The following is a 19,239-nucleotide window of genomic DNA, read 5'->3' on the forward strand; positions in this document are numbered from 1 at the left end:
ATCCATTTCTAATTTGGTTCATTACACTTTTGTAATATTGTTTCAGAGCAGAGTGAATGAACGAGGAACCTGTGGATTCATTCTCCACACACACACACACACACACACACACATCCTAGTACACATAATAACATACGCGTTTCCCCCTCGCAGACATGCATCGAGTCGATACACACACTCACACACTCCCTCCTCTCTTTTCTTCTCCTCTGGCTCTCCTTTCCAAATGGATTTTTCATGCAGAGTTATCATTATCATTAATTTAGGAGACAGGTTCGCTTCAGAGCAATTGAAGACACATTTGTTACAGTGCCAAGCAGCTGCTGGAGGAGAAGAGTCGGGGGACATTCCCATGCTGCGTAGTCCGTAGATGAGTCAGTGTGGACGTGCTGAGAAAACACTGATCGATCTCATTCTGTAAGTTAGTCTCTTTAATTGATCAGAATATACAAACCTGCAGTCGTAACCCGTGTGGTTAGGCTTTAACATCGTTCATTATGGAAAATTATGAAAAAGTGATTCATTGAGAGAAAGCAAACAACACTCAAATACATAGACCTTACCCAAATGAATTATGGAATATGTGATTTGCTATTTTATATATACATTCCTGCATACATGCAAGGTCACATGGTTGCTGCCATGCAGAAGATGCTTGAAGCCATATTTTCAGCTGGGGGACAAACACAGCCGATGGCTTCTGTGCAAGGTCAGGCTGTACTTTTCTTCTGAATAGCAGAGAAAATGTGATGAATGTGCCGGAGCTGATATGCAGGCCTGTACATCCCATCGAAACAGCCCAAACAACAAGCAAAGCATTTAAGGATAAGGCTGGTGATTTTCTTTGTTTTTGTTATTATCAGAAACCCTGTTGAAAAGCCTAACAGCAACAGTGTTTCAGTCTAAAATTAATTTTAAATTCTTCCCTACCCGATAGCTGTCAGCCTCAAACACATTGGTTCCTTCTGAAGATGTAAAAAGCCACATTTGTGAAACCAGTTAATAGTGCACCTGTTGGGGACTATTTCCAGTGGCGGATTAATCCACATGTGGTGTTACAATGAGTATTTACTGCAGCAGGACAATGGTTGTGGGACTGACTCAAAATAAACTACATTGCCCATGTTCATTGTAACAGAGGAACATGACACCCAGTACAACAGGGTCTTATTGATGTGTTGTATTATTGCAAGTTTTTGGACAACAATGGAGCTCTGTGGCTCACAGGAATGTGACCCACACAGTACTTAGTTAGTGGTCTTTTCATGGGGGTTGTTAATAATGAGAAAATCAATAGCATCAAGGTTATATTTTAAAAACCTTGGTAGTGAATCATTTACCCATGGAAGGATCTGCTGTTCACAACAGGCCTTGAAATATTTTTAATATATTTTATCTCACTATAAACCTGAGAATGACAAAACTGTCCTCGAGGTCATGAGGACCTATACAACCACCTCCAATATGCACACTGTCTACATTTCTTTACGTTTTGTGCTTTCTTGAGAAAGCATGAAATCACTAACCAGCTCCATGGTTACCACCGCAGACAGATGGGGGGCCCAGGGCATAAATGAGCTGCTGGACCTCTATTCCTCCCACTCTCTCTGAAGTATGTAGTTTTCTGTGCTGGGCTACTACATGCCTCCAGGTTAGCTGAGTGGTCATTTGATTAAACACATGTTTTATGAATAGGCACCATGTAAGCACTATCAACCGAAACAACAGAGGTCTGAAAACATAGAGACCAGAATCAGGTTTTAAAACAGGACCCGCCACATATACACAGTACATGTTATGTTTTAGTGGTCCATATCCCCATACTCCTAATGAGCACAAATCAGTCGCCACGCAGGAGCTTTACCACAGACGGTGTCATGCCAACCAGTGAAGTCCTGGTCGGATGACCGGTCAGATTGCTTTGCTTTGAAGAAGTTCCCATAACAATCCACAGGAGACCAACTTTGTGAACAGTGACAGCGCAAGGGTAGCTTAACATGGCCGCATTTTATTCTGCTGCCACAATCAATTAACACCTGCTAGGATTCAGAGGCTCAAACAAATACCCTGTGAAAATGTGGGGCGTGAAGTGGTGAGAGTGAGATGTCTCAAACCAGGATGATCCTGCATAAACTAGTGGATCTGTGTATAATCAGTATCTGACATGCCCGTGGTGAGATATAACACATCCAACAGTAGCATTTCAAAACATCTCAAATATTCAGCGGCCATCCGTGCAGCTGCCCGCTATAACAAAGACTTTTTGAAGTCTCTCTCTCTCTCTCCCTCTCTGACAGATATCTATTAAAAGCTGCTGCTGACGTCAAAAGCGTCCGCCATCTTTGAGGAGAGCTGCGCTGCCTTCCCCCCCATTGAAGAAGCAGTGAGGAGGGCTCAGCCGACGCGCAGTGCCTTTGCAGCATCCCAGTCATATACAGAGAGAGGCTGCTATCGGTTAGCTGTTGATATACGCAGACATTTCCTCCCATTCTGACTGCGGGGCACCGACAACAGGCACAGGTAAGACTCGACACATTTCCTGCTTCTTTTTTATATCACGTTCTGGTTCTGAAGCGGACTGCTTTTGGTGCATTGAAGCGGCTGATGTTTGTTATTCGTGAAACGTGAGCGTTGGACCTCTGTTTTCTGAGCGATGTTGATGCAAGCGCGCATTTAGGTTACATAGGTTGCACCTATCGTTTGGGGACGCAGCGGATGGTTTGCAGCATTGTTAGGGGGAAGAGAGGGGTGAAAGATGGGAAGGATGGAGGGAAGAAGGCAGCGCGTGACCTCCCGGGTGATAAATCTCGAGCGCGCAGTGGATTGCTGAGAGGATGGCTGCGGTGCGCTATAATGCGTATAGTCAATGTGGGCGTTTTTTCAGCGTTTCAGCACCTTGGACAGCGGCGGAGAGGGTAAAACACACCGAGGAGGTGACACGAACCTCTCAGCAGGGCGATTTTATGTCCAAACGCCGCGCTGTAAACGAGGTGCGGGGTCGTTCCTGAGCGTTTTGGAGAGGGATTGTTTTCGTCACAAATCAGTGTGATTGAATCAGCCACCGCGAGCCTCGTCTCCCACCTCAAAGCTGATGGAGGCAGCAGGTAGACTGCCGATGTCGCAGCAAGATTGTGAATCATGAATCAGTCTGTCGCACTCATGTCAGCTAAAAGCAAAAACAAAAACAGCACCCCCGCCGGTTTGAGCAGAGCAGTCAGGGTGATTGCGGTGGGTGATGGAGAGAATATGTTGTGTAGTAAACTGCGCCATGGTGAGGGCGATGGGAGGAGGGTAGCAGATATAAACAGGAGGGAGGGGGGAACGATCGAGCTCCATGAATGCGTCGCTTCCTTTTGTTTATTTTATTTTTTTTTTACGCAGTGTCTTTGCCTCACAAGCGACCAGATCTGTACGTGACCGAGGCATAAAGGGAGCTCGGAAATATCCTGGTGGTATAACAGTGGGCGGAGGTGGGGGGGTGGGGGGGTCAGGCGAGAAATCGGGGAGAAGAGCGCCGGGGAGGACCGCGGTGAAACCCGCACTATGACACCCCGCCCCCCTCCCTCCACCCGCCCCCCTCAATCCATCCATCCTTTCAGCCCGCCGTCTCCGAGGCGACGCACACCACTGTCAATGAGCCCCGCACGCGCTGGCGCATGGCGCACAGCGGCCGGGTGCTGACTTGGTGTCCGAGCGCCCCACATGCGCAAGCGTGTGCCCCTCTGGAGTGCTGCACGAATGCTTTCAAAAGCACGCAGGAGCAGGCGAGACCGGTCTCGTCCCCGCGTGCGCGTGTGTGACGATTTTCCAAATTCCAGTTCATAATGCACATTGAAATAACCCGTCTGCTGGGGAGCGTGCTCGCCTTCTGCCGGCGTGGACGTTTTGGTGAGAAGCGGTTGTCTGGGGTTCGTGTGATGAATTGACGCCCCTGTGCCGCCTGTCACGCACAGCGCACAATAGCGTGGCTGCTGCGAGAGGAAGCCTAGCCTCGTGATGCGGGAATAGAGACGTGATTGTTGGTCATCCTGAGGTTTGACGATGCGGCAGATTAGATATTGAAGTCATATTGATCTCTGGCGCACCTGGAATCATTTTGTATCACCACATGGGGCCAGGCGCTGCCTGGCTGATTGCCACTGACAGATGCTGTCACCTGAGGGTTGACTGAATGCTTTTCACATCACTGGAAATGTGAGCACTATGACACGAGGATTACATTTACCAACAGATGCCCTCAAATCACATTCCTTTAAATTCCTCGTAATGACGCTTAAAATAACGGGATTTATTGTGAAGTCAGAATCAAAGGAAGAGCCTGCAGGCTTTGGACACTGACAGCTATGTATTCATGACAATGGCAGATTATAGCCTACAGTATATCGAGAGCACAATAAAGCCCCCAAGGATGCTCCAGTTGCCATGACCGCTATACCATATCGCGTTATGCGGCTTGCACTGTTTGGACTGCAGAGAGGGAGAGAGATTGAAACAGGGAGGGGGTGGTGGTGGTGGTGGGAGGGGGTGTCAGGCCTATACTGCATACACTGCGAACGGGCTGCTCTGTGGACAAATGGTGACTCACAACACCATCACCATCCGCTGATTGTTTCTCAGAAAGACCCTGGCTGTTCATTTCACATGGGTGCTTTGGTAATGTGGCGTTCTGAAAATGCAGCGAAAGCCTCCGTGATTGACGCTGGCGAATACTGAGCTGGCCGGCTGGCTGCGCAATGCGTGTTTTGGTGCAGGTACAGGTCTTAGTTGTTTCCTATGGCTAGCTGCTCCTTTTTGGGGCTGCGTAGCCTCAAGCTGATAGAGGTGAAAAGCAAGCCATAATTATTCAAAAAAAAAAAAAAAGGAAGAGAAATGCAGACCATTTCTCATTTTTTCTAGTTTTTGTGGTTTTAAAGGTCCTTAACAGGCCCAAACCAACAACTCACCTCAAGTCTACCACATCGAAACAACTACATATTAACCTCATACTACAGTCACATTCTGTAAACCCTCTCACATTAGTCTTAAATAAAATAGGACAGTCACATTTGACATTCGTAGTTAAACTCTCTACAAGCAGCCCGAGGGATCATTTCTCTTGGTCTTTCTCTAAAATGGAAAAGGCTTTTTACTAGATAATTATCTATAATCTTTGTAGGTCCTCACATATCAGTCAGCTTCAGCATTGTTTCATCTTTCACGCTAGCAGTGATTTGCAAGAAAAGGTGTTTTATCTCATTTTTGGAGTAAAAGCCATGTTTCACTTTACATGATGGCCGACAACCCAGCAATGCCAGGAGCAGAATCACAAAAAGCAGTTTACATTTAGGTCTCAATCTCACTGGAGATAGAGAAGGACCGTACCTCTTCGAAGTAGAGGAGAGAAGCACCCATAATTCTTTGCTCTAGGGCATTATTGAAGTGCCCTTGAGCAAACAGTTAGACCACTGCCTCACCCCCTCTTTTCTGAAGTGCTCTAGATTGGGAGCGTGAACTAAATGCCTACTGTGGTACTTTCTCGCTGTCACTGTGCAGTTCAGGTTTTAGCTGCATGACAAACAAAATCATCCTCACGGATTCAGCAGAGCTTGTTCTGCTGCCGTCGCATTAGCAGCTCTGTCCCAGATAATACCCCGTGGTGGTCGAGTACGCTGCTCCTTCTCTCTGTTTTCATGAATAGAGATGCCCGTTCTCGGTTCATAGTCCAGAGCCAGAGGAGACGTGAGTGTTCTGTCTGAGCAGGGACTGTGTCTAATTTTTGCACACGTCATTTATTTTTCAGGATATTTTATTGTCTCTGTGCAAAGTCACTATGCCCCAGGAAAAAAAAATAGAATAAAGAACTTGAGAGTCTTTTGCTTTGTTTTTGAATTTTGCCAGGTGGTGAGCACATCACAAGTCTCCCACATGGCTTTAGCCTTGAAAAAAAACATGGCTGTCAGCCTCTGATATTTATAAGCTATAAAGTATTTTACAGAGATCAAGACTTTGAAAGCTTATTTTAAATAGAGTAAAAAACTGTAAAAGAGATAACAGAAACATACACTGATCATATAAATCTACTGACAAAGGTCAGCGTTTCTTAAAGGAATACTTTGACATTTTAGAGAATAAGCTTATTGACTGTCTTGCCTCGAGTTAGATGAGAACGTCGATACCACTCTCATATCTATCTCTTAAATATGAAACTACCACCAGCAGCCGTTAGCTTAGCTTAACATAAAGACTGGAAACAGAGGGAAACTGCTAGCCTGGTTCTGACTGAAGGTCAACAACATCCAAAGTACAAATACTGAAGGCTGCTGGTGATAACTTCATGTTTACAGTACACATGAGAGTGGTGATGATTTCACATCTAACTCTAAGTGAAAGGCATGTTTCCCAAAATGTCAAACTGTTCCTGTCTGTAAAGCAGAAAAGAAGAGCACTGATTTAGAAGAAGATCCAGTCTGAAGTTATCTAAAGGGAAAGGAAAAGAGTGGTTATTTCTTCCACCTGAGTGGGAGATATATAGCAGCGGCTAAGTAGCAGCAAAAATGGCAAGTCAGGATTGAGCTTTTTTGTGCCCGGTCAGCCCTCACGGGACAACTTCTCACTTTCTCAGAGACACAGAACAAAACACAGAAACAAAATGGCTGCTACCGAGGCCTCGAAGCTGTGGCGAAGCACAGAGACTGCTCTCCAAACCACACCATGCAAATGCAAATGTTTGGGATGGTGTTGTCTTTCAAAAGCTGGCGGGCTGATAGGATTGTCTCCTTTCATTATGTAGGGTAGTTAAATGGTTATTAATGGGGACAGGTCACAGACATGAGCTGCATAGTTGTCAAGACTCCTCTCGACGCTCGCACACAAGCATGACTTCTCTAAATTTAGTTGTATTTATCTTACCTCAGTTGTACCCACTCACTGGGGTGATATGACAACTATTATCTCCCAAGTGATGCTCTTGCGTTTGAAGCTTCCTCGGAAGTGAAAATCAAAAACCTCCTCCATCTTTTTACCTTTTAAAGACACATTTATGAGGCGGTTATCTGTGAGGCCGATCCACTGCGCTGTCAGGCACTGTCATCGTTCTGCCATCTGTCCTCTGTCCCGCTCTCACAGGGTGAGATTATTATTCTTTTGATTAATGAGAGGAATTTCGGGAGAGAAATGGAAGCATGCAGAGTATAAATTTGAGCCAGACTAACTAAACTGCAGCGATTGCCAGGTTAAATCATTTAAACAAATACTATGAATGCTTTCTGACTAAATACAGATTGGTGCTCCTGTTATAACGATCCAGAATACTGGAGATAAATTCCAGATGATTGCCAGAAATCAGAGATACCTTTACTAATGTGTGCCCCATCATAAGCCTCAGGTCTCAGATCTTACTACTGCAAGCTGATATTTTGGAGTGCAGCCACTTGTATGTGTGAGTGTGTTGGATATGACGCAGACTGCTTTAGTTTCACATTGATCTGTAGCTTCAAACATATCACTTTCACTGTAGCATTAGCCATGGCTCTCGCAGTATTCTATTGTAAACCATCCATACACAACGTCTATCTCCAGAATAAAAGCATGTATAGACGTCGTGTCCCAGCGTCACCGAGGCATAAAATCACCAATTAATCTGCTCGGGTCAACATGAATACGTCCTCTGCCCTCTACATTACATGGCATTGTGTGCTCAGGTGCAGGGACAATACGACTGTATCAGTCTTCTGCAAACACGGCACTGTGTGGAGTGTGGAGACGGTTTTCGTTTAAGAGTCAGCGGAGTGTCATGTGGTGTTTTTTTGGTGATACTGTTGCTGTAGGTCTGTGCGTTGGGTTGGGTGATTTATGATGCTGCAGTGCAGCTGACCGAGGTTGTTGGTGCAGGTTAGCCTCTGCAATGCTTTTGTATGAACCTTAAACAGCAGGACATGTGTAGGATACACACTGAGGATACACACTGCACATTTGGCTGATTCTTTCATTTGATGTGAGCGTGTTACGTTTAAACTGCTTTATACAGCACACATGCACTATTACTGCGTTACAGTGTGAAGGCTGCATGCATTATAGGGCATAATGCCATGCGTAGTGTCATGTATTATGTATTTTGCATCTGATTTGATCTTGCTACAAATTTGTTTTTAGCTTCATAGTCACCACATAGATATCAAACCAGTCAGTTTTCTCACATTTTGTGTTTTACTGTACAGTTTTTTTGTTCAGCTGCTCAGAATTTATCCCTAATTCATCACATTATGAATTAGCAATAATGCAGATAATGTATTGAAATGGGTAACACAGAGTATGAGTATTATTGATTGCTTTAGACTGAGTTGCCACACTGGAGGTCATCATTGCCCTCTGCATCATTTACTGTGGCCATTCAAATTTCATAGTGTGCTTTTAATTTCTCTTTTCTATCACTGAAGTAATTTTTTAAGCAAAAAATGACAAAAATTCACTGGTTCCAAGTCATCTATGATAGTAAACTGAATATCTTTAAATATGCCTTATTATCATGATTATTATTATTATTATTATCTTTGTTTTTTGGACTAAATTCCAGAGAAGACATCATACTGGACTCAAAGTGTGATGGGCCAAACAACTGATCGATAAGTAAAATGAGCTGTAGTAGATAGTCAACTACATTCCAGGACAACCCTTTGTTCATTTCAGCATTGCTAAATTTTCACATGCAGTGCTGCACACAACATGTTAAGTGAACATATTAGATATTCACATTCTCTTTATTGTACAGTTCTTCAGTGGCTCAGACAGATTTAAGAAATTTGCTATTTTCTGATGAGTGCAATTTGTCAGAAGGTATTTCTCACCCTCTGGATGCACTTAATTGCTTTTTAATGTCTTTGTTTTTATGACTTCTCAAATATTTATCAGGCACTTTCGTGACTCTGGAGTGGCCATCATCATGGATGAAATAGAGACTCGTTCAGCATTGAATGCGTCCTGCTGTTGGACTGAGAATTAAACCTCTGGGGATCACTGATTGGAATTCTTTCATCTTGTTTGATAATCCCCTTCTGTACAAATATGCTCCATTCCAACAAGCTGTGACCAAAGGGCTAATGAAACACATCAATATTGATTAGGACATAACAGTTTGATGGTCTCTTACTGTGGTGTCGCTAAAACATCAGGAATTCTGCCTTTCCACTCTGTGCTGGCCTGATCGTTTCCTGCCTGGGTTTCCATCAAACGTGCAGATATAAAAAGGACATTGCTGTATTTTTCACTCAGAGAGCCTTCGCCTCTCTCCGCCCTGACGTTTATTGCATCGTAAAACACGAGCGCTTGTGCTTCTAATTTAAAACAGGCTGCAGAGGCCTGTACAGAAATTGTTTGTTTGATTGTTGGTCATATGTTCACCACCATCCCCTCAAACCCTCCACCCCGTCTGATCCCAATCCTACTTTTTATCCTTTCAGCTTTACTGCCAACAGCCCATGAGCACCCCTTCCTGTCATGTTTTGCTTGTCAGTGTCAAATCTCCTCGGCCCCCCCAGCCACCAAAACGTCATCTGTAATAAATGTGACTGCGGGTGCTCCAATGGGTGGGCAGATGATGCAGGCAGAACCCCTTTAACCCATGGAGACCACAGAGGTGACTGTTAGCATGGGGCTAAAGGGCATTAGGTGACAGGTGGTCTGCTGTGCATACTGAATTACGGCCTCATTTTATTCTTTTCCATCCTTGTGCATTTGTACTTTCTGTTCTTCTAATCTTCCTACGCTAGCTTAAAATAAACATCTCAGTCTGCACCGCTGAGATGTTCTTGGTTCTTGTCTTGTCTCCTCATATATTGTCCCTTCTGCTGTGCTCTGCACTTGTTTCCGAGGGGCAGGATGCTGGCTGATAAGGAGCCATGCAGCTCAGGACCAGTAAGGAAAGGGCTGAGGGGGCGGTCAGCCTTAAATCACCAGGCCTTGTCTTCACCCTCAGTGTATCTGGTCTCTATTAGCAAAAGCAGCGGCAACGCCGCCCTCAAGAGATAATAAATAGGATGATGACATTGCTTTTACTTCGGTGCTGCATGATAATGGATGAACTGTAAAGCAGTTTTTACATTAGCATACACACGGGTCATCATGTGGCTATCCCTCAGGCTGTTTAGAGTGAGCGGTCACTCTGGAAGAATAGAGTTCATGAGGAAGGTGTGTGACTGGAATACTGAGTGAGTAACTTCCCGTCATTGACGAGTCCTGTAATTTGGCCCTGACACTTCCAGAAAGCAGTAAATTGTAACTTCTGGCATCCGAGAACCACATTCACTTTCCATAATGATGAGAAACTAATCAAGCTATGGACCAATCAGACCTGCAATAGCTTCTTAAACCACAGTGCACAGCACCAACAGTCACTGACTTCCTTCTTCTGCTTTACCCTGTAAATAGCTTAGTAAACTGCCAGGGGCGTGGACAGGATCGGCCTTGTATGATTTACTTACGTGTTGTATAACATGCCTTGCAGGATATTATGAACAGATTATGTTTGAGTGTTTGTATCTCTGCACATAGAGAGCACAGTATGTGGGGTCCTTGCCTAGCCAGTGGTTATAGCGGTCATTACACAGTCGGGAATTTGTCCGTACATGCATTTATTTTCTAAAGCTGTCTCTCAGTTTTATCCCAGGTCAACTGAACAAACTGCTTTATTCTCTCTTCCTATTAACACTAGAGTCCTAAAAGGCCGATCAGCAAAACATCACTAATAAAACATCATATTTCAGGCAAATATTCTCGCTCTATATGCAAACCATCATGACAACATGATGTTATCATGTCATAGCCTGTGGGAGCAATAATCATCAGTCTAATACTGTATGTTTAGCATAATTTCTAGACGGTTTATTTTGAAAATGCACATTGCTCTGACCACATATCACCTATTATTTTTCTCATTTGCGATAATTCAGATATGCAGAGTGATTTTCCGTTTGTATGCAGATTAGTTTTTGATATGTGTGTGTACATATGGTCTTTTTTTGTGGTGATGGGCTTTAGAAGCATTGTTTTTCCAACATACAACTAAAGATCATTATCAGTTCATCTCAGTTATCTCAGTTATTTTCTCAGTTATTTCAATAATCGTTTGGTCCATAAAGTCTGTATAATGTGTATTGCACTTTCGCAAAGCTCAATTTGACATATTCATACTGCTTGTTTTGTCTGACCAACAGTCCAAATCCAAGATATTTAGTTTAATATCGTTAAACATTAAAGCAAAATCTCACATTTGAGAAGCTAGAACCAGTGAATTTTGGGCACTTTTCCTAAAACAAGACAAAGACTCTACTGTCATGCTAGCAGCTCTGTGAGGCTGTACTTAAACACAGTGCTTTGAACTAAAAGCTAGCATTGGCATGTTAACATGCTCACAGCAGCATTTTAGTTTAGCGTGTTAGCATGCAAACATTTGCCAACACTGGGCCGACTGACCAACCACCTAACCGGCACTTCCATGCCCAGAGCCATGTCGCTAGCGTGGCTAAAAATTAAACAATCAATCATCAGTGTACTTTTTAACACATTTTCTGTTGATTGAGTGGTAGACTGATGGTTCCATGCCAGATCCAGATTTGAATGTCTGATGAGCCGCGTAGCTGCTCTCAATGACAGAAAAGTCACGTGCGTCACCTTAACGGTCTCTTTTGAAGTGCTCTCCTCTGTCTGAAGTGTGTAGCCTACACTGTTGTGATCCTCCACCCGCTGCTCTTTAGCCATGTGTTTCTGAGCTGTAAATGGTGGGGCCAGATGAATAAGTGATGGGGTCTTGGACTTCTCAGGTCAATAATGCATGGCATTCTTTGTCGAGCGGGCCACTGGGATGTTGCCGCAGCACTTAGTGCTTGCTCCTCTGCGGAGAGAGAGCTCCAGCTGTAGTGACACTTGGGCTTGTTGTGTAATGTTACATCACTGCTGTTATTATTCAGGCTGGCCGTGGTTCCTGGAAGGGTAGTGTCATCTCATTGTTATGGTTCAAATGTGTTAAAACCTCTGAACAGAAAGGATAGAGGGTTTAGAGTGATTGTTCTTTTGAGCCCCAGAAGGTTTTTTGGCTGGAATGTTTAACAGCATTAGATCACCATTTTGCATCTACTGTCTCATCTTTAGTTAAATGACAATTCAACAACGTTCATTTAAAAAGGAACACCCACTCGATCCATTTCATCAGTGCTTTTGTCACTTCTGTCTTCTGCAAGGAGCGATGACAGCTGTACCAAGTGTAGAGCTGTTGTAACCTTCACATTTCAGGTGTTCTATCTTACAAGATTACCATTTTACAAGGTAAATTCACATCAATCTCATATCTGTTACTGTGCTACAGTAAAGCGTCAAGCTGCCTGGCCTGTAAATAACCTTTAAATCAGGTTATTGTAGGACAATGCAGTGTTAAAGCAGTGTCTGCATCTGTGTGCATCATCTCAAGTTTTTGCAGCAGAGCAGAAAATGAGCCGCTGTTTCATCTCTGTCGGCTTGATAGATATTTTTTAAACCTGTGACAAACTGCATCAGTCACACTCGAGTGACGTCTCACAATTATTTCATGTGCAGTGAAACATTCATCAGACATTTCAGCCCAACAGTTCCGTCAAAGATCTTTCATTCAGAAAGACAGAGAGAGGCGTTTGATGCAGGGACGGAGAGGGAGCGTCCGAAACCGAAACTGGAAAGCGAACAAAATGGCAGCCGGCGCGCACACGCTTAGAGCAAGAGAAGAGAGAGACGCACACATCCAACTTGATGTGTGTGGAACAGTGAAAAACAAAGATCTGTTGTCTGTTGTGCCACAAGCCACATCAAAGCTCCACAGTCTCCTACCGTCATGGTCAGGTTCTGTCACATATGAAGTCTGTCTTACAACCTTCACATATTTCCAGTAAGTATTCAGATAAAAATAGACCATAAAAAGGACTAAAGGCACAACATTTACAAAAGTAGCCTTGATTTTTTCCAACTTATCTATAAGTTGCATTTGCATTTTGTAAACCTGGATGATACATACGACACTACAATATTCAGTAATCCTATTGGGAGGTTGAGTCACTGGTAGATGCAGGTGTTGTCCAGTGTCCTCTTTTTACAAAGAAAAAAGAAAAAAGGAAAGACAGAGCAGAGGAAATGAAGGACAGAGGAAAGGAACGATATTAAAGAAGCGAGGGTGGAGCAGTTGGTCGGGGCTTGTGATCTTCTCCAGGTACAATGTGATTGGACAGCGTATGAAATATGCCCCGGGGTGGAATGTGTAGAGAATGGAAATAAGAGCATCTTCATATCTTGGTTATTGTTCCCATGGTGATTACACTGAGGTGTCAGTCTTATGGTAGTAAACACATGATGGATGGACATAGAGCTGGAGAAATGGACGTTCTATTGCATGTTCAGTGTTATTTCTTGCGACATTGGGTGTTGTACAGCGTATAAATGAAGGTTTTTATCTGTTTTTATTCCTCTTCCAATTATTCCAAATACTGTTGATAGATGTGTGGTGTCTGGTCTTACTCCAGTAGTGGACTTTAAACATGTGATAGCTGCCATGTTTGTCATACATCACATTTTATAGCATCTTTTTTTAGTGCCATAAATTAAATCATTCTGCAAATCAGCCTCTTACTCTGCCACAGTCTTTGGCACCATGTAATTAAGTGTGTATATATGCCTGCTTATACAGTACTTAGATGGGTTTATGTGTTTAGTGCTCCGTGCTATAGTCTAGTTGTGTAATTTTAATAACTGAGAGGTTGATTTTTGGCCGTGAGCGTTCCGGTTCTCCGTCTTTATTGCTTTTGTTTTGACTTGGGGTCAAAGGGTCAAAGTGGTTACTATTTCCTGCCATAAATGTCAGCGTCAGGGCAGTGTGTGATGACATGGATTAACACACAGTGGCAGACACACAAACATGGATTTGTTCGAAATAAACAACATAGCTATTAGCTATGAGTCTTTTTTAGCAATTCCTGAATTGATTGTGTGTATATATATATATATATATATATATATATATATATAATTAACTAGCACTTAGTCTGTTTGCTCGATACTAACACATAATGGAAATTATCATTAACATGCTAATGCAATTAGCATTACAGCCGCAATAATATTATCTTAACAAATAATCCATTTTACTTCATTGCTTCACATAAAACAACATGTGTGCTCATACTTAAAGGCACATATTCGTCTGCTCAGTGGAAGCAAACTATTAGCTGCTGACTTTGCTAAGTCAGTCTGCTAAAACACATCACACTGACCAGCTACAGCAACCTCAAAGGTCATCAGTTTGATCCCTGTAATCTCTCATTGACATTAAACTCTACAGCAAGTTGCTCCGTGTATTAATACGTAGTTACTCATATTGCTGTATGGGACCTGAAATAACAACATTACATGAGTTGGTGTGGACAAAAAAAGCCAGAATTGGTACAATTGCCTCATTTCTTACCTTCTGGGTGTTGATCAGCCTGAAGTGATGAGCTCAGATACAGTCTCGTTTAAAATGACATTGTGTTTAAACTGACCATAGTTTGTGTATGAGAGATTCCTCTGGGCTGTAGGTTTGTGCACAGAGCTCCCTGTGTGGGCATAAAAATGGTTAAATGAACAAATTTACTAGAGGAGAGAACAATTTTTACAGTACCATATGTAAAATGACCAGAAAGTTTATCACATTATTCCAGTGACTTACAAAATAGCTAATGATAAACAAAAGCCAGTTCAGTTACTTAGCTTTTTCCATAGCTTTTGACTATATCCCATAGTCCTCTTCAGCGAATGGAAATTGCTTAGGTGACATCACATGACCTAGGTACGGAACAGGTCACTCACAGAGGAAGTCTTTGGGATTTGGCCGAACGCTCAGAATGAACCTTGAGTCTGAATTTCAAAGTTTAAGATTGAGGAACTGAACACAATCAGCCAAATTTTATTTTCATTCGATACATTTGTGCAATGAATGATTGAATAAGCTTTTCAACAATTCTTTTCTAGTCACCAGTTGTTTCCACCGCTACTCAAACACAAAACGTCTATCCTGAGCCTACATGCACTGGTCGTTTTTTACATTAATTCTTCACTTGAACTGTAATCCACACTAATTCATGCATTGATTATAAATGCATTTTATTACATGATGCCTCCTCCAGCAGTACTTTGCATCTATCCTTGAGAAAGCCTGATGGTGACCTTGTTCCAGGGCTGAATCAGGCAGTGCTGAGGGCGGCTAAGATGCACAATGTGAAGCTTGTAATTAAGACGTAAAATAAAAGGTCAGTGTAGCCCGTTAAAACTTAATTGTCTGAATTTGCTTATGTAACCGGACAGGCAGGCGATGATGCCCTCTCTTCCTTCAGCGAGTCGTTCTGAAGATCTGACTCGATTCAGACATCAAGCACTGCACAGTCCGGTTGGAGGTTTATATAACCTAACATGGCCGCCGCTGCAGTGGAGGGATGCAGGACAGCGCGGAGACGGGGGAGAGAGAGACAAATCTGAGACATCGGAGCAGAGAGAGATGGAAAAAACACGATACATAAACATGACTGTGTCCCATTCAACATGCACATATCGTCTGCAGTGCGAGGATCTTGGTGTGTGTCAGCAGTTTTCTCTCGTTTGGTTATATAAAGTGGCCTCTGAATAAATGCTGTAATAAACAAGAGCCTATAAACAGTGCAGGACTTAATCATTATGATGCAGCTGTTGATCTGAGGACGTATTCGTGACTGAATCCATCCATGGAGATGAATGCAGATGAATCTGTATACCACCCAGGGACGCTTTAATGATTCAGACCATGAGGCGCTGCGACGTTGCCACGGCAGTAAAAAATGGCTTCATATTCCGTGTATGTGGCCGATGTTGTTGTAAACATCTCTGGACACACCAGTGGGTGAGGCACACACAGAGGGTACAGCGGGACCGCCGATGCAGATTATCAACCAGACTGCTCACTCAGTCACCATGATGAGACATGTCCGGGTGGGACGAAGCCATCTGTCCAAGATCATACACACACTCTCGCTCCTGACTTGATTCGTCTACCTTGCATCTTGCTTTGGGCTTAAGGTTTAGACTGTTTTTCGTTGTAATGATCAGTGAAGAGAATTTCACTGTGGTTAACTTATTGTAAGAGGTTTTTCCATGTTAATGCCATTTCGGTCTCAGTTAGGTTTTTGCATTACAAGAAATAGTGGTCTTTTAAAGACATTTGATTACTTTAAAACATTGATTCTATAAAGTAAGTCTGGTGTATTGCCTTTAAATGTCTTGCCAGGGAGGCTGTTTTCAGAGTGGATCTGGATGATTGTAACTTCAGGAGAACGGTTACTGGAGATCATCTGATGTACACCAATGATCTAACCTATAGTTCCTCTCCCGGTTCTCACATTCCCCCCTTCACTCACACAGTTGTCTGTGCATAGAGAGGCCCAAAGACTGGTACCCTTTGATTTATGACCCGGTGTTTAATACTTTCATCCATCCATCCATCCATTGTCTTCATTACTACTTAATACTTGGGTCTTGTAAACTTATTTTTTTTGTCCACTTGGGGGCAGCAGAAACAAACTTTAAACATGAGTTGCATATTATCACCTAATAAAACTTAAATGTTTTAAGAGCTTTTTTATTGAAGACAGCTGCCTGCTGTTGCTGGAAACTACGCTGATGAGAACGATGAGAGTGAAGACAGTAGCCAAACCAAACGGAGCTGAAACATGCCAAAACTCCCCGTACAGCTGAGGAGCTGTCGTGATAGTGATGTGTGTAGTGATAGTTTGAGTGACTGTGTCACTATGAGCGAGACCTTTCACAAACATGTAGTCATGCTACCCATTGTTAATAAGAAAATATTGATTATATATGATTATTGCTGCTTTAAACTATACAAAACTTTGAGCCCAGTGAAAATAGAACCGAAGGTGGAATATATTTTTGTACAGTCTTCATTCCTAATCGCTCAATTTAAAGCTCCACTCAGTAATATTAGACCATTAGAGGGCAGAAAGAAAATCACATTCTCACTCTTGCCCCCCTGTCAAATATAAATCCCGACACTGCCTCCTAAAAATGATAAAATAAAGAATATATAGAAATAAAAAAAACATCTGAGTCTGAGTACACGATCGGCTTGTCTCAACTTTGTTTGAAATTGGTGAGGGAATGAGAGCCGTGACCCTCCAAAATAATGAGCCGAACCATCCGAAACCCTTTGTAGAGCTGCAGTTTGGTGTTGATTCTCTATAGACTTGGCGCTACTATCAAAATATCACTGATCAAAGCTTTTTTTAAAGCCTTTTTGTTTCTCTGAGGATGTGCATGAAAATATATTTCAACCCAACAGCCAGTGATGCATCATTATTCCAGCCTGATCAGTAAAGTCCATTATTGTAGCAGTTTAAGCAAAATAACTATGGACAGGAATTATATTTGATCCTTAATGGGTTTAAACAGCTTGGATGCTAATTTGTAAGAATGTCTTGTAGCCACATCCACTGATAATCACTAACTCATCTGGCACATGACAAGTTGTTTCATGATCATCTTTGGAGTTAGCTCCCAGTAATCCTACATCTGGAGATGCCCAACTGTTTGGCTTGTGATAGCAGCCTCTCATGACCTGCAGAGGGGAGAAGAGGATCACAGCTACAGGGCTAACAGGCTGTTTATGTCTCTCTGTGGCTAATCCTCCAAAATCCCAGGCAGCCCTGCCTGAGACTGGCATTCCTCCGCAAACATCCGCTGCCTGCTCCCGTCCCATTCATTCCCCAGCAAACAAACGCTGCCGCTGCAGCTTCCTAATCCTCCATTGTACAGCCTGCAAGAATAAACAGAGAGTTGGAGGACAGATGCTCCCAATACCTCTTGGTTTGATTTTATTCATTGTATGACTTTTGATCAATTTCATTTGGCCCTTTTGTTGCTGTGCTTTTCATCCTCTGGAGTGTATTTTAGATTTTGTACCTTCAGCTTTTAGCTGCTGCTGTTATCCTGAAGCCAGTAGGTGGAGAGGAGTGTATCACCTTGCTCACCATGATGATGGATGTATGTAAACTGAAAGGACAGGAATTATTGGACAAGCTGTTGTTGAATTAGTCTGAGGTTGCCTTGAATAAGTCATAAGACAATTAGTAAATGTAAGTATGCATTTCTAGAAACATGTTTGTGGTTAATCCTTTAAATTTTCGGTCAACACGTCTGAGCCTGACATTCTTTTGCAAACATCGAGGGCCACTGGTGCATTTCTCTAATCCTCCGTTTACTGGTGCCAGCTGTTCAAAGTAGTCTCATTGCTCAGAGGGGTGCAGAGAGGAGACAATGAATGTGTGATGTTGTGGGTTTGCACAGGTGCATGTCAAGGTCAGGGTTTGATTTCCTTCATAACTCCACCATATTTATGTCTTTTTTTGTTGACTTTCCAAATGCCAAAAGCCAGCTCATTTCTATTTCAATAGTCAAATGTCAAACCATCCAAGCTATTCTTCGTCCAGAGTCTATTTATGCCTCATTGGACTCAGTTGTTTGTACTGCAGCATCAAAGCAACGCGTTCTCTTTTGTCTCTCTTCCAGCCCTCCCCAAATTCCCACCAGGATCTTCTCTTCCCTGTTGGAGACCTTCTCCACCCCCCACATCCAGCAGCCATGGCAGATGACGCGGACATGCGCAATGAGCTGTCAGACATGCAGCAACGCGCCGACCAGCTGGCCGATGAGGTGAGAACAGCGCGCTCGCTGCATCGCCGTGCTTTGAGTTGTGATGGCGCACGGGCACGACGGCACGCATACTTGCTCACGGAGAGTGGGCTTCAGCACATTCACGTGCATACAAATGAGAAGCATGAACATGAGAGACAGGTTGAAATGGAAGATCCTGAACTGATTTAACAAGACAAACGGTAACGTCTGTTTTTAACAGAAATCTTTTCATTGATTTCCTAAATTTGAAAGCTATTTTACTGAAACAAAAGTCTTTAATTTGAACAGCATTCTCATAATTTTATATACCATAACCTTAAACATTGTTAAAATAGATGCAAACGGAGTTTTGTCCTTGTATGCATAATAATAGAAATTATATAGCACCATGTTAGTGTCTGCCTCGGGCTGTGGCTGTTTACATCTGTGTGTGTGTGAGTGCGTGCCTGTGTGTGTATTTGTGTGGTCGCAGGTGATGGGAAAGTATCCCTGCATCTGACTTTATATAACACTGCATGGTAACATCTTGAGTGTGTG

General features: G+C 43.0%; 1 protein-coding gene across 1 annotated transcript in view; it reads left to right on the plus strand.

The window, feature by feature from the left end:
• Positions 1–2,387: 2,387 nt before the first annotated feature.
• The window catches only part of snap25a (synaptosome associated protein 25a), a 35,132-nt gene continuing 18,280 nt past the window's right edge, over positions 2,388–19,239 (plus strand). Inside the window, exons 1-2 of the mRNA XM_041958630.1 lie at positions 2,388–2,520; positions 18,577–18,720. Of these exons, the coding sequence (XP_041814564.1) occupies positions 18,649–18,720 (72 nt within the window). The 5' untranslated portion in view covers positions 2,388–2,520; positions 18,577–18,648. The remainder of the gene's footprint in view (positions 2,521–18,576; positions 18,721–19,239) is intronic.

Source organism: Chelmon rostratus, chromosome 18, assembly GCF_017976325.1.
Source record: "Chelmon rostratus isolate fCheRos1 chromosome 18, fCheRos1.pri, whole genome shotgun sequence".
In the NCBI taxonomy this organism is placed as follows: Eukaryota; Metazoa; Chordata; class Actinopteri; order Chaetodontiformes; family Chaetodontidae; genus Chelmon; species Chelmon rostratus.